This window comes from Numenius arquata, chromosome 10 (genome assembly GCF_964106895.1).
Source record: "Numenius arquata chromosome 10, bNumArq3.hap1.1, whole genome shotgun sequence".
In the NCBI taxonomy this organism is placed as follows: Eukaryota; Metazoa; Chordata; class Aves; order Charadriiformes; family Scolopacidae; genus Numenius; species Numenius arquata.
Genome location: NC_133585.1, coordinates 42,798,432 through 42,813,454, shown reverse-complemented (window position 1 = coordinate 42,813,454; position 15,023 = coordinate 42,798,432). Strand labels below are relative to the sequence as shown.

At 36.8% G+C, this 15,023-nt stretch overlaps 1 protein-coding gene across 1 annotated transcript in view; it reads left to right on the top strand.

Annotated features, from left to right (window-relative positions):
- The window catches only part of ATP8A1 (ATPase phospholipid transporting 8A1), a 90,780-nt gene extending 76,896 nt beyond the window's left edge, over positions 1-13,884 (top strand). The window contains exons 27-30 of the mRNA XM_074155163.1: positions 6,458-6,546; positions 6,945-7,037; positions 12,185-12,276; positions 12,597-13,884. Of these exons, the coding sequence (XP_074011264.1) occupies positions 6,458-6,546; positions 6,945-7,037; positions 12,185-12,276; positions 12,597-12,694 (372 nt within the window). The 3' untranslated portion in view covers positions 12,695-13,884. The remainder of the gene's footprint in view (positions 1-6,457; positions 6,547-6,944; positions 7,038-12,184; positions 12,277-12,596) is intronic.
- Positions 13,885-15,023: the final 1,139 nt, after the last annotated feature.

The following is a 15,023-nucleotide window of genomic DNA, read 5'->3' as shown; positions in this document are numbered from 1 at the left end:
CACATAACCTGCTTATATGGAATTGTGCTTGTTAAAATAATAGATACACATCCTTTAATCCCCTGATATTTTTTTTTACACACCAAAAAAAAAAAAAACCACCCACCCAACTTTTTACAAAAGCTGGCTGTCCGTATACTTCAATCTCTAGTGAACAGGTCTTATCTGGGGAGATGTTTGTCTAAAGTCTGATCTGAAAGGCAGGAATTTGTTTTAGTCTAATGGAGAGCAAAGCCAGTATTCAGGCTAGTCGACAATCACAGAATGGTTGAGGTTGGAGTCGACCTCTGGAGGTCTAGATGTCCAAGTTGCCCGGGACCATGTCCAGATAGCTGCCTTTTTTTTTCTTTTTTTTCTTTTTTTTTTTAATATTGCCACGGATGGAGACTTCACAGCCTCTCTGGACAACCTGTGTCAGTGCTCAGTCACCCTCACAGTAAAAAAGTATTTCCTGATGTTCAGATGGAACCTCCTGTGTTTCAGTTTGTGCTCATTGCTTCTTGACCTGTCACAGGGTACCACTGGAAAGAGCGTAGCTTCATCATCTTTACACCCTCTCTTCAAGAATCTATCTCCATTGATAAGATTCCCCCTGAGCCTTCTCTTCTCTAGGCTAGATAGTCCCAACTTTCTCAGCCTTTCCTCTTGTATGAGAGGTGCTCCAGGCCCCTCCATCATCTTTGTGGCCCGTCGTTGGACTTGATCCAGTATGTCTGTGTCTCTTGTGCTGGGGAGCCCAGAACTGGACACCTCTGCAGGTGTGACCTCATCAGTGCCGAGTAGAGAGGACCTCCCTTGACTGGCCATACTTTGTCTAATTAAGACAAAGATACCATTCACCTTCTTTGCCACAAGGGCACGTTGCTTGCTTGTGTTCAACCTGTTGTTCCTCAGGACCCTAAGTCCGTTTCTGCAAAGCTGCTTTCCAGCTGGGCATCCCTCAGGATGCACTGGTGCAGGGCGTTGTTCCTTGCCAGGTGCAGAACTTTGCACTTGTTGAAATTCATTAAGTTCTTGTCAGCCTGTTTCTCCGGCCTTTTGAGGTCTCTCTGGATGGCAACATAACCCTCTGGTGCATCTGCCACTTCTCCCAGTTTTGTGTCATTAGCAAACGTCCTGAGAGTATGCTCCGCCCCATCATTCAGATCTTTGATGAAGATGTTGAACAGGACCTTACAGCAGTATTGACCCCTGAGGTATGCTGTTAGTTACTGGCCTCCACCTAGACTTTGTGCCACTGATCACCACCCTCTGGACCTGGCCATTCAGCCAGTTTTCAGTCCACCTCACTGCCTGTTCCTCCAGCCCATCCATCAACAGGTTCTCTGTGAGGGTCATCTGGCTTACGCCCTGCTGTGTTGTCCCTCCAGCTGTAAAAGATGCTATTAATGGATACTTGTCTCTTGCATTTTTAAAATCAGGCAAGTGTTATTTTAATAACTTTTGCAGAATACAGCATAATAAATAAATTTTAATGCCTGTATATTTAAGAAAATTGCTTTGGTACTTTCCCTGGATATTAGCAAGGGGAATTATAAATAATGCACCTAAAATTTGAGAAGTAACGATTCTCCTTAAGTTCTTCAATGAAGAGTAGTAATGTGTAATGCTTTTAAGGGAACTTGTCAGATAACTCAGTTGACAATCTCTATTTGTAAAAATCACCTTGAGCCCTATATGGTAAACAAATACTGAAGTCTCTCAATTTTCACTTGGTTATTGCAAAACTTGTGGAAGACAGCCATTCTTTAGTGGCTAATATCTGGGCAGTTATGCTGAGTTAGCCAGTAATTGTTTTGATTTTTTTTAATTTTTTCCTGCTTCACTGCTTATTGCCAATCTGGATTAAAATATTATCCAAAATTCTGGGTCTTCAGAGAAATAAAATATTTGCTAACAACCTGCTTCTCTTCCTAATTCTTGGGGAAGCTTTTTTTGTTTGTGTATCATTTTCCCTTCTAGCTTTTTGAGGAAACTTCCAGGTATTCCTATTTATTGTGAGGTTTTTTTCTTTACTCTCTTCTTGCTTTTTATCTTTGAAAGCACTTTCATCGCTGTTTCTGTCTAAAGTCAACAGAGATAACAACTGATAATTTCTCTTCATAAGAGCTATTCCTGGCACCGTGATTTATTGCTGGTTTGTTTGTTTGTTTTTTTCCAAATGTGAAATACTTACTGAGGTAACCTAGGCTTTCATAAAAAGCAGGGAAGGCGTTAAATGCCTATGAACTTAATTGACAATGTGAAAATAAGCGACCACTCTGAGCAAGTCAGAAAAACGTGTACTAAGGTGCAGTGTTGCATTTCATCCCTTTCCGGGCTCAAATGCCTTACTGTGGTTAGAGATAAACGCTGATCTGATAATTCACAAACCTGAACTACCTCCAGCAGTTAGACCCTTATCACCTATGTTTTTTAAAATACCCATTTATCCAATGGTTAAATACTAGAACAACATTCTGGGTGAACCCAGAATGGATGTTACACAAAAGGCAGATTTAAGTTTCTCTCTGTTTTGCAGCTTTCAGGGTAATGCTTTCTGCTGAAAGGGTGATTGAGCAGAGAACTGTGTCTTCTGCTCTTTCACTTTGTGTGGAATAATCAAATATTTACCAGATCAGAAGAGACAATGTGCTGGCTTTTTTTTTTTTACTGTTTAGGAAAAGGCAAGATGTGTGTTCTGATGAATACTTAGAATATTAAAATATTCATCGAAACAAGGGACTGAACTAAGGACAGTAGTCTGTAGGAGGAGACCTGAGCCTCAGTTAATTCTCTGTGTTGCTCTGTCAGGCTTCATTACTGTTCATATACTCTATGTCACCATAGGAGTGCTTTGTGAAACTTGAGGATTTATAGTACGTCTGTGTTTGTGAGGTTTTTTATATGTTTTTACTATTGATAATATTTATTATTTGCCTTTATATAATTAAAACCAGAATCTTAATTGTGCATTCCACATGCAGTGAGGAAATCGGTAATCTTGCAATGGACTAGTTAGTACCCTTAGCTGAAGAAAATGAGAGGAACTAGGGAAAAGGGAAGACATATTACTTAGTCTATCCTTACTCATTTTTCTTGTCTCATTGGAGATTTGTTCAAGAACTTCTAGATTCTGCCTGCAGATATCCACAGCTATCTGCTTCCTGACTCCCTGGTGCTCCCTCTGTTTCAGTGCCTTGTACTGTGCGTTGTGTACCTGTAACGCTTTTTCTTTTGAATGTATTTGGAGAAAATGGAGGGACACCCTTGATAAACCTAATAAGCAGAGTTTCTACATAGTTCTTAATTAATAGGACCTATGGGATGTTTTTTAAACTCTAAATAGTGAAGAAAGACTAGAGGCATTCCGAGAACCCACTTGTTGGAACTTCGCTGCACTGGGAATTAAATGCAAATCTGTTTTAATATTACAACAGTAAGTACTTTGGCATGCATGAAGGCAAACACATGCAGATATCTAAAACCTATGAAGTTGTCTCTGTAGGCTGTTGAGAGGAGAAACTGTAGTTGGTTTGACGGTGTTGAGGAGGTATTATTTTAATAGTTCTGTAGTTTGTAAGGAGAGGACACATACATAGATGATACCTGAAATAGATAAACTGAAAGTGGTTTTCATAAGCTTTTCTGCAGCAAGAATTTTACTGTTCTTTTCATCTTTCTCTCTTTACTTTCAGAAGGCTTTTTAAAATCTGAGTTAGCTGTTTCGGTAGAATATTTCATAGTGAAGAAAAAGGGAACATTTTCTGTTCATTTTGGCATGTGATTTCCTAACGGTACATCTTCATCAGTACATTAAAAATGTTTTGCAGCCAGGATTTCTGATCTGCCACTAAGCCATGAAAGGGCAGCATTTTCTTTCTTTTTTTTAAAAATAAGAACTTATATAAAATCTGTACGATGCACTTAATGAGCAATGTTAATTCACTTTCTAAAGTCCTCATATTGAGCATGAGCTCCACAGACTTATTATCTAAAATTATTTATCCTCCCTGCAGGATTTGTAAATCCTGCAATAAACTAGGTTTCCCAGCTCTCATTTTGGATTACTTCTGAATTCCCCTGGGAGCCACTTTTGTGGCAGATTCCATTTGGTTTCACAAGGCCTAAAGGGGGAAAACTTGGCATAGACCACAAATCTCTCACATTAGGAACAATTTGTAAACCACGAACAGAGGCAGTCAGAGTCCGTCCCCAGAACAGGCTGCTCCTGTTAGTGCCATTGTCTGAAAAGGATTGGTTTGCCATTTCCCAGATGACCTGCCTATGTGTAGAGAGATGTGAAAAGTTAGAGACAAAAATGTTTTCTACAGAGTGAGGGGGGAGCTTTCTTGTACAGAAAGGAAGGAAATACCTCTGTGGGATTTTATTTTTTCCCCTCTTCGTCCAAAAAATACAAAGAGGCCCTCTGTCTTTAATGCGAATGTCGGCTTTAAATCTTTTAGGTTTGGATTAACTCTGTAAAAGGAAAAAAATCTGACAGGCTTTCAAATATGACGCAGAAAAACTTTTTTTTTTCCTCAATTCATGTTGTTCATTTGTAAAGCCAAAGGCTGGATGGACTGAATAGTAGGCGCCAGTTGTTCCTTCATTCATAGTTAGCATTACAATGGTCAGAATTAACATCCTAAGACCTACATTATCACTTTTGCTGTTTCACCAGCAAACATTTACTACAGGGTGGCTAACGCAAGCTCAGCTCTTTGCTATGTTCATATAAATTAAAAAATGTTGTTAATAGTAGGTAGTAAGAGTTGTAATTACTTCAAGTTGTATTTTTTATGCTTTTGCTTGCTTTTTAGGAAACTTGGTCTCTCTAATTGCTTCTTAATTATACAAAGTCTTGCAAATTGTTGTGATGAACATTTCCTATTAGCTGCTGGTTTAGGAAATGAGCATTTCATCAAGTATGTCAAAAGTCGTGTTTTGCTTAAGAAGTGACCATGCTAATACGTTTTCTCCACTTCCTGATACGAAATTTTCTTTTTTGTTTCTCCGTTGAAAATGTGAATTGTTTTATTTTGAACCTGTTCCTGCTCAGTGTTTACACCTTTGCTGACAGCTGTTGGCAGAAATAATTAGTAGAATCTCAGGGTGGTATCTGTATCCTTTTAACATAGCTGTGGAAAGTTTACCAAATTTTCAGTTCAAATACATTCTAATGCTTTCCAAAGAATCAGTGTCAGCAGGAATCTGGATAAGAAAACAAGGTAAATAGAACTTTTTACCTATAAGAGAAAGATTTTTTTTTTTCTGAAAACAATTCACTTTTTGTTTTTACATATGAACATATCAAGTAGAATTCTAAAATGTTCATATATACACATTCAGAAATTAGACTTTAGCTGCTGTAGCTACTTGCTTGTGTCTGGTAATTAATCTTAGGAAAATTTCAGCTTGTTTATTTTAGTTACGTACTGAGGTCTAACCTTTGAAAGGAATTAGTCTTCAAGTAATGAAGCAAAGGATTTGAAAGAGTATCGTTGTGTAGCAGTTACTTTCAATCTCTCTGCAATCTAATTACATTACAAAGGTAATTTTTATACTGACCTCAAAACAATCTTTCAGTAATATGTTTCATTATATATTTATCATACTCTTTGCATCCATAATATTATCGATGTCGATACTTGGGCATGAATTACAAGGGTAGATTAAAGTGGCTTTTTCCTTTAATGTCCGTACATTATGATGTTTGTTTTGGCTTTTTAGTGTGTTTACAGACCAAGTTCAGTTATGAACAGAAGAAATCTCTATGTATTAATATAAAGCAGCGTATAAAAAAGCAAACACGCAGCTAAAAGCAATGATCTGATTTGCAAATACTTCACCTTGAGTTAATGTGTTAGATCTTCATTTAACAATGTGTTGCATACTTCCATAATTATGTAATTAGTCGTTTTCTTAGTTCTCATTTTTAAGCAGTTCTGTGGCAGTGTGGGAACTGTGGTACAGTGAGTTCTGCTGGAGAGAACTCTGATCCAAGTTATATCGCAAAATGATTGTAACAGTGTCCAATATCCCTGTGACGGGTCAGGAACCATTATATCCTGTTAGGGATGATTGCGAATAACAAATTGTGCTCATAAGGTATTGAAAAAGATTGTGTGGGTGGGAGGGATGGATTTTCAATAAATCTGATTTTAATGGAAATGTCTACAGTCGGCATAGTGGCGTAGAGCGGGGTTGTGGAGGGGTAGATTCCCCCTCTCAAAGAGCTAAGCGGTGTGGTCTTTCTACCAGCTTCTTAACGTGAATTAGCACTTGCTATCTAGTGAATTTCTATAGCAACTCAGGGGATTTTAGAAAGGAATTGAAGTTTTATTTCACATTAGAGAGTCTGGAATGGTTCATTTAAATTTGCTTTTGATACCCTTAACCAAGTAATTGATATTTCTAAGGCTTTTTCCCTAGTTCTTGTCATAACATCACATTTTGTGCTTTTTTTTCCCTCCAGGCAGCTATGCTGTTCAGCTCTGGAGTGTTTTGGATGGGACTTCTATGTATTCCTATGACAGCTTTACTTTTTGATGTAGTCTACAAAGTGTGAGTACAGAAATGATGAGGTTTACAGGAGAAAGTACAGACTTTTAAATGTGTGTTCTAATTACTAATATAAGAAAAGTAAATGAAGATCATCTCTGGTGATTGTATAAAATTACTTTTCACCTTGTTTCTTTTTGAAAAACTTTATTACAACTGTTATTAGTATTTTAAATGTTTCGATAATTGTCATGTATTTTTTATAAATATTTGTTGTTTCTAATTTGCAAGAACAGGTGATAAAATATATTATTTAGACTTGCTTTATAGTATTTCTTCTTGTAAAGCTTAATTTTAAGTCATCTGGGAAAATGGATTTGTAAATTGAATGTTTATACAAGTGTTAATCTGTTCTTTTACTTTCAAGAAGAGTAAATCTGGCAGTATTATACTTCTTACAGAGTAAAGAGAGCCACTTTTAAGACACTGGTAGATGAAGTTCAGGAGTTGGAAGCAAAGTCTGAGGATCCTGGGGCAGTTGTGCATGGCAAGAGGTACTGTAAAAATCTGAAAAATCTGTAGGTCATTGTCATTAAAAAATGCTTAATATTTTCAGCCTTATACATGTATCAAAGACAAAAGGTTATTTTTGTCTTTGTATATGCATACAAACAAAAGGCATCTGTAAAGAGGTTTCAGGTCTACTGAGCCACATAGGTTTTTTTTCATGCGCTTCGATGTAGATTTTGCCAAGGGCTTTAACTGATGTGTTTCTTTGTAGCTGACTGATGTTTCTAGTTATTATGTATAGAACAAACTTCAGGTACGTTTTGAATTCTGTAACTTCGGACTGTGTTAACAATTAATACAAAGTGATTTTAAACCTGCATCACTTACTACCATAGTTATAAATTGAGCCTATGCACAATACAAGAAATAAAATAAATTTTTAAAAACTTCTTGGTGCCATAGGGGAAAACAGCAAAATCTGTCTAGGATTTGCTGAAATCAAATAGAACAAGCTGGCTTTCTATCTAATATAAGTCCAGAGCAAATAAATTCGACAAAATTATTTCTTACCTTAGATAGGATAAACTAAGACTCAACAAGAATTCCCTTGTTACGTCCTCCTTCATGGGTCAGGCAGGTAGTTTGAAAAGGGAGAAAGTAAGACTGAACATTTGGATTATTTCTATGTGTAAACTCAGCGTAAAGGTGTGCGCTCACTAAAATACTTCAGACACTTTAACCCTAGTTCAACTTGTAGCAAGCGCTTGTTGAACGGGTGTATGAGATGACAAAGCCCCATTCTCACTCCCTTCCAATTCATTAGTGCCATTTGGCTGAGCTAGAGCTTTCTTTCCTTGTCTTCATTTTCATGAGTTTTGTGAAGTCTGAAAAAAAAAAGCTGAAACTGTTGATACTTGATTTTCCTGTTCTTTCTTTCCTTTGGACTGCTGGTTTTTTAGTATCTTCATGGCAAAGAGCTTAGCCAAGAAGGCGCTTTTCCTGCTGAGGTATGCATGGAAAGAGACCAGAAAAAACACAAACAGCCACTTATTTTATTCTAGGTTCAATTTTCAGGAAGCACCTTTTGTTCATAAAGATACTTAAGTCCCCTTTATACTTCAATATTACTGTATCCCTCCTGCAGTTCTGTGGGAATCAGCTTACTAGGATTTACCAAGTTGAGGCCAGATTACATTGGATACCAAGGTGATGACCACCATTTCTAATGGTTGGATTATCCCGCTTGTGTGTTTGCTCCTACTTTTCCTTTCTTTTCCTAGAAATTATTTTCACGAGAGTTTTTTGTTTCTAGGGGAGTTCATGTTCCCTTGTACCACAGACAAATACCAGGGGAGGTACTGCTAGGCCTGTAAGCTCATCCCACCACTTGTGGAACACCTAGTCTAGTGCGGTTGGCAACATAGGAGCGCATACCTGTATAGTGTCTCCCATCAGGCTCTATATGCTGTCTTTGTAACAACAGCTTCATACTGGAAGTGCTGCAGAATCCCTTAGTTGATGACAATTCCTGCATTGACTATACTTTTCCTCATCACTGCAAGATCCAACAGTGCTTTAAATGCGATATAAATTGATTGTTTTGGATGCCTCTTGCAGGTGGCAGTGCTCATTCAGGCAGCTTCAGGACAAGATCTTCCTTGAAATTAACCATCTCTTGTATCAATGTGCTGAGCTTTGAGCCAGAAGCACTCTATGCTGTGTGCTCTTTTGGAAAGAGCAAAATTTCTAAAAGAATGAATTACAGAAAAGAAAGCAGACATTAGTACTAGATAGTGCTAAAAGGGGAACATTTTGTGGATGTAGAAGAAAGGAAGGTAGTGTACCTTTTTAGTGTTCCATGCTCGCATTCCCAAGACTTCTCTTTTATTCCCAAATTCAGCTACTTTGATTTCAGTTGTCTGGGCAGTACACTTTTCCTACAGAATGTCTTCCAAATCCCTTCTTATTTACGTAAGAGGAACTTGGTGTTTTCACCACTGGTTTTACAAATACATTTTTACATTATTTTACATTATATATTTTACAATATTTTACAATATTTACATTATTTTACAATTTTATACATTTTTACATTTTTATCCCACGATTAAGTTGTTAGGAGGGCTTCATGAAGGTGGTTTAGTTACCTGCTAGAGTGTCTTTCTTAGATCCATTCTTTCTCCACAAAGATGGTTTTAGACCTGTATTCTTGAAAGTATGCAAGCATCCACCTAGCGTACAAATCAATGGATGTTAGACATCTTGGTATCTCTTAAGGGTTTATTCCCTCCATGATTTTTTAAAAAATTATATCTTAATTCAGCTAAAGAGCCAAAACTTCACCCTTTATGGAGAAAGTATTCTTTGTTCAACAAACAGTCTGATGAACTGACTTGCTTGCATCTTCAGAAATTTGATTGAACTATTGCAAACCTTTTTTTAGTCTCCTAAATTGCAGAAGTCTGCAGTTACCACTGCAAAGCCAGTATTTTAATTGGTAAGGAATGTCCTATTCTTAAATTGTAGTGCTTTTCATGCAAGATCAAATAGTTATTTTTTGATAACTTTTTCTGTAAATAAAATACAGAAAATAATGTATACTTTTCATGTTCAAAAATAGTTAATATTCTGCTTGTCCATGTTGGTACACATAATGAGCATAGGCATTTAGTTACTATGATTTACCATTGGATAATTATGAAACCGTGTTTTCTTGACTTTGCATGTAGATTTTTAAATGTGCGTTTGAATGGCAACAGGGTGATTCATAATAAAGAGCCTGCAATATTTCTTCGAGTATAGAAATAGAGCAGAATTTAATACCTGAATAGCTGGAAGCACTTTTCTTTTCCCAAAGGTATTTCCTACTTTATTTGTATTTTCTGTACCAGCAATCAGATCTGTGCAGTGGAAACTTCATTATACTTAAACTAAGAAATGTGCTTACTTCGTGTTCCTGTAAAACTTAAGGCAGTATTTTCAGTGCTTAGCATTTGAGCAAACTGAACATTTCATTCTGGAACACAAACAAAGAACAGAGATGGTATCAAGAATGTTAGAATAGACCTGCTATGTTTTTAATAAAATAGTTTTTTATTAGACAATAACATATAAATTTGCTGCTTTTGACTCACATGAAGAAGGGTTTCTCAGATGTATAGCAGAGGAGATACAGCTGATAACTGTATCTAAGTATTTGCATGGCCTTCCACCTCTTTGACCTGCCATCTTACATGAAGATACTTACTCACTCTGTGTATCCCTGTGGTTTAAACCTCAGTCCCTAATTTTTTATTGATCTTGTCGCTTTAACAGTTTGTAGCTCTGAACTAAAAAATAAGGCTCCTACACAGCCTAGAGGAGCAATTAGGACCAAAAAAAATATTAAACAACAAACAAACAAATCTCCAAAGAGCTATCTTATGAAAACACTGAGTAAGGTGAGTCTCGGTATTGCAGCCTCTCCATGCTTGGTTCAGTCAGCAGATGCCAGCTGCTTTCCTGGAACTGGTACCTAATTACTTTATTACAAGGAAGTCTCATTCCATCTTGTCATTCAAAACATTGCCACAGAAGCAGTTTCCCCTGCCTGTCCCCTTACCCTGTAGATTTTGCAGTTAGAATTCCTCTGTGGGTGTGGGAATAATCGGTTTATTTCCCTCTTCCAACTTGGAAGAGCCAAGCTCTCACCTCCTGGTATGTGCTTTAACCATGGGACTGGAGGGGAACACAAAGAGGAGACAGTTAGTCTCGTCAGTTTAAGACAATGGTCCAGCTTCATAGATAAGAAGTGTCTACTCGCTGAAGAACGAATGAACATTTCTAATGTGATGGTTTGAATGCTAATCTAGTAAGGAAAGCAATCTAATTCCATTCCTTGCACCACTTAGTGTGGTCAGTAGCCTGGGAAGGTAAGTCTGTTGAGCTAATTGACAATAATATTAAAAAGTAATTTGACTAATCAAAACTCAATAATGCAGGTATGTGAATCTGTTATCCTACGTCCTTGCACAGGAGACAACTTTGATAATCTAGCAAAGCTATAACAAAAACAAGGCGAATCGCTATATACTCAGAGTAAACATAAGATACTTTCTAAGTGAACTAATTTTTAGACCAGTTCACTTGGGGGTGGGCTGGGTTTTTCAGCACTGGAAAACTTTATGTGGTAGGCTGGTATTTCTCTGAAACACAGGCTCTAATTCAGAGGAAGAAATTGAAGGTTTTATGTGAGGTTTTTTTTAATATAGTCCCTTGAACATCTTTAATACGTTATGAAAATTGTCAGATTCCGAAAGTTTTCTGAGCTATGGCTAGTCCATTATTTATTTAGTAACATAGGGTCCTATTTGAGAGAACTTTAAGTGTAAGAAAGATGCACGGTAAGGAAACCTGACACATTCACTACAGGTTGCAGGATTCAGCTGATGCTTGAGTCTCAGTTTAAAAACTGTTTAATATTCCTGTTTTCTACTTGGGCTGAAATGGAGAGTCGCTGGGATCACATTATAGCACAATAACCACATAACACAACAGACTGGGTACTGCTGGGAAGGAAGGAGATCGGTTGAAGTGACCAACCTCTAGTAATAAAAATAGTCTATTATTTGTGTATGATCTCCAGAAAAACACCATCTAGAGTTTCGTGGGGAACACGCCTTGCTAGAACACTTTTCATGGAAGCAGTATGTTTTTGTACACACAGCTGATGGCCACGGATGTGACTTTCCCTCCTCCTTTTCCCATCCCCATGGGGTACTGTGTCAGTAGAGGCCGAGAGCACTTTGTTATGTAAAAAAAACAAAGACTGTAGTTCAGCCTGGCACTAATCTGGCCACGCTACATCAAGGAAGCCAGTGACTTCTCTTTACACCACAAGTTTCTAAAGGAGTCATGCTCAAATGTTCACAATATTATTCATTTATTTGCATTGCCAGCACACAACAGTGGTTCAAATAGATGTTTTGCCTGTACTGGGACGAGTAGAGACATTATCAGGGATCTGGACTTCATAATCTGCCCTCACACACGCTTTTAATCATCTTCTTAGTAATTAGTTCAGGCACAATTTAAAAAGAAAAAGGAGAATGGACACTTTTCATTTAATAACTAATTCTCGTTTAACAGACTCAAAGATAAAGGGATACTATAATGAGTAAATATTTTTCACGCATGTCCACTTTCTTTCTAGCTTAACTGAAAGAGCCCAACTACTGAAGAATGTATTCAAGAAGAACCATGTGAACTTGTATCGCTCTGACTCTCTGCAGCAAAACTTGCTTCGTAAGTTTTCACTGACAAATCAAAAGTAATACCTATTAGCAATATAGAATTAAAATTCTACCTTTCACTGCATTTGTTTATAGTAAAGATATAGTATCTTAAATGCAGTAAACCATCTTCTTTGCCTGTTGGTAGATTTCTCTTCGTTCCTAAGATACTGCACAATGTTCTTTCTGCTATTTTATATTTGTAAAATTATGTAAGAAAAAGACATTTATTCCCCCCTATTGACCTTTGGTTTTTTGTTAAAAGCTTTAATAAAAACAACTTAACAATCTGATCAAAACTTAATTGGCTTCTATTTTGTTTTATATCTGCAGATGGCTACGCCTTCTCTCAAGATGAAAATGGAATAGTTTCCCAGTCTGAAGTAATAAGAGCTTATGATACCACAAAACAAAGGCCGGATGAATGGTGAAGGGACACAGCTCGAGATTTAGGCCTTATTAGTTACTTTTGTGAGATGGACTACTAGATCTTTGCTGGGAGCTGCATCTAATGCCCAGTTATCAGAGATTTAAAGATCTGTGATGGTCTTGTTCCATAAAGTTTGGATTTGTGTATTCAGTAGACATAAGCACTGTGCAATTATACTGTAACACACCATCTCTAAATTTTTTAACGAGTATTTGCTTAGCCTTTGTAAACGGATTGGAATTTACCTTGTATCTTGCCAGCTTGCTTATTTTACACTGAAGTTGAATCAATACTGGTCATATACTCAGAAGGCAATGGTCAGATCGCTAAACATACTTTACATTGACAGACCATTAGCACCTGTGAAGGTTTTTAAGTGTTAATATATTTAAATACAGTTGATAACAAGCCTTTGATTTCAACAAGTGCTAAAAAAAAATAGTATCTTAATGGTGTTAATTCACCTTCTTTGAAAAAGATTTTTGAGTCAAGACGTTTATAGACGTTTGTGTCAAACTAACCTAAAAACGTTTGCCAAAGAAGTTCCATAAATGTTTTCTGTTGTTAGAAATAATTTGAAAGGAAATTAACTCCAGTCCTGATCTCAGAACTGCATGCTTGCGTCTCCACACACTTCAGGAGAAACATTTACAGTAGAGTGAGTCTAATTTGAGTGGCCTTTATGGCATTTGCTTTCAAAACTGCAAATCTTTGCACCTTTGGCCTTACACAAGCTTTTCCCTTATTTTCATTTGTATTGCATATGTTGAAAATGGCTGCCACCTTGTAAAATTGAGTACAGGTATTACTTTGTTCAATTTTTAAGAATTGCTCTGCCTTACTTCCCTTTAACAAACTTTAATTCTTTTGCAATGCTTAGTTGTATCTGCTTGTACTGTAGGTTCAAAAAGAAAGTTTGTTTTAACTTAATTTAAAAAATTAATTAAATTTTCAACATTTTTATACTAAAATTATTTGAAATGCATACATTTAAAGAGAGAGCAAAGCATGCCCTTCACTAGTCTGTGGTATGTACTGTTTTATTTGCACTAAAGCCACTTCCTATAAAGGTGTGAAATACATTGCAGCAGCCTCTTTACGACTTACTGGTCGTGCAGAATACCTATATACTCTCACCTCTAATGAAGAATGGAGAGGAAGTGACTGACGAAAGAGACACACACCTGGTTTAAGAGAAGATAAAAAAAAAAAAGAAGGGAGGTGTTAAATGAGAGCATCGTGGTAACTTTTTTAAGTAGTTATACTTGGTATTTCTCAGCTTACTACCCAACAACCATCAGATTATCAGGTTTCAAAATAAGAAAAGCTACTTTAACTTTAGAATTTAGTTAAATCTTGTAGCTTTTTGGTCCATGTTTAATTCTGAGTTTAAAAGCCACCATAATTACATTTCAAATACATTTTTCTATAGTAGCAATTTTTAATTAAATTTCTGTGCATTACATAGAAATGATTTTTTTTTCTTTGAATGGAGATCAACTGATGGAAAGGCAGAACAGCAGCATCCCCAATGATCTGTTAAATTAAGAATTTCCTCTTTGCTCTCCAAATCATCCACTTTCATCTTAAAAGTAACAAGTCGTCCAATCCCGTCTTTTCTCTGCCCTCCTTCATTAGTCCTATACTTACTAAACGTTGACTTTACCGCGCCTTTTATCTAGCTAAACACTTAACATGTAACTTTATTGCACTATCCAAGTTTCTTACGCTCCATTCCAGGAGAAACTTATAAATACACATGGGAAGCCCAACAAAAGGCACTATATGAAAGTACATATTTAGGAAGGCGCATCAATGGGCAGGCAGTCTGCATTTCATATGCATGTAATGCAGTGTCTTCCTCTCGCCTTCCTGGAGTGATCTTTAAACAGAAAACAGAAGACATGGGGACAAAGGGAACGTATCCCACTAGAAACAGTGCTGCCAGTCAGTCATGCAGACAAGAACTGCCTTCAGAAAAGCCATTTCAGGCATAGATAAATAGATGGATCAATATGGGAGGGCCAAATCACTTGACCTAAAGCAAGAAAAAATTTGGGGGCATGCCCCTTTCCTAAAATGGGGATCCCTATTTTCTGTCATCCAAGGGACAATGACCAACTTCAAAACATTTCTGAAATTAACCATGACACTGTTGCTCCTTTACAATTTTTCAGTGTACTTAACTCACGTCAAACGACTCAATGTATACATGTACTCTGTGGGTAAATTTTTTATTATTACTGGGTTTTTTTTGTCCTAAATGGTTTAATTGCTGATTTTGCAGAAAATGTCATAAGGACTAGAATGCATTGTAAAATACTTAACAA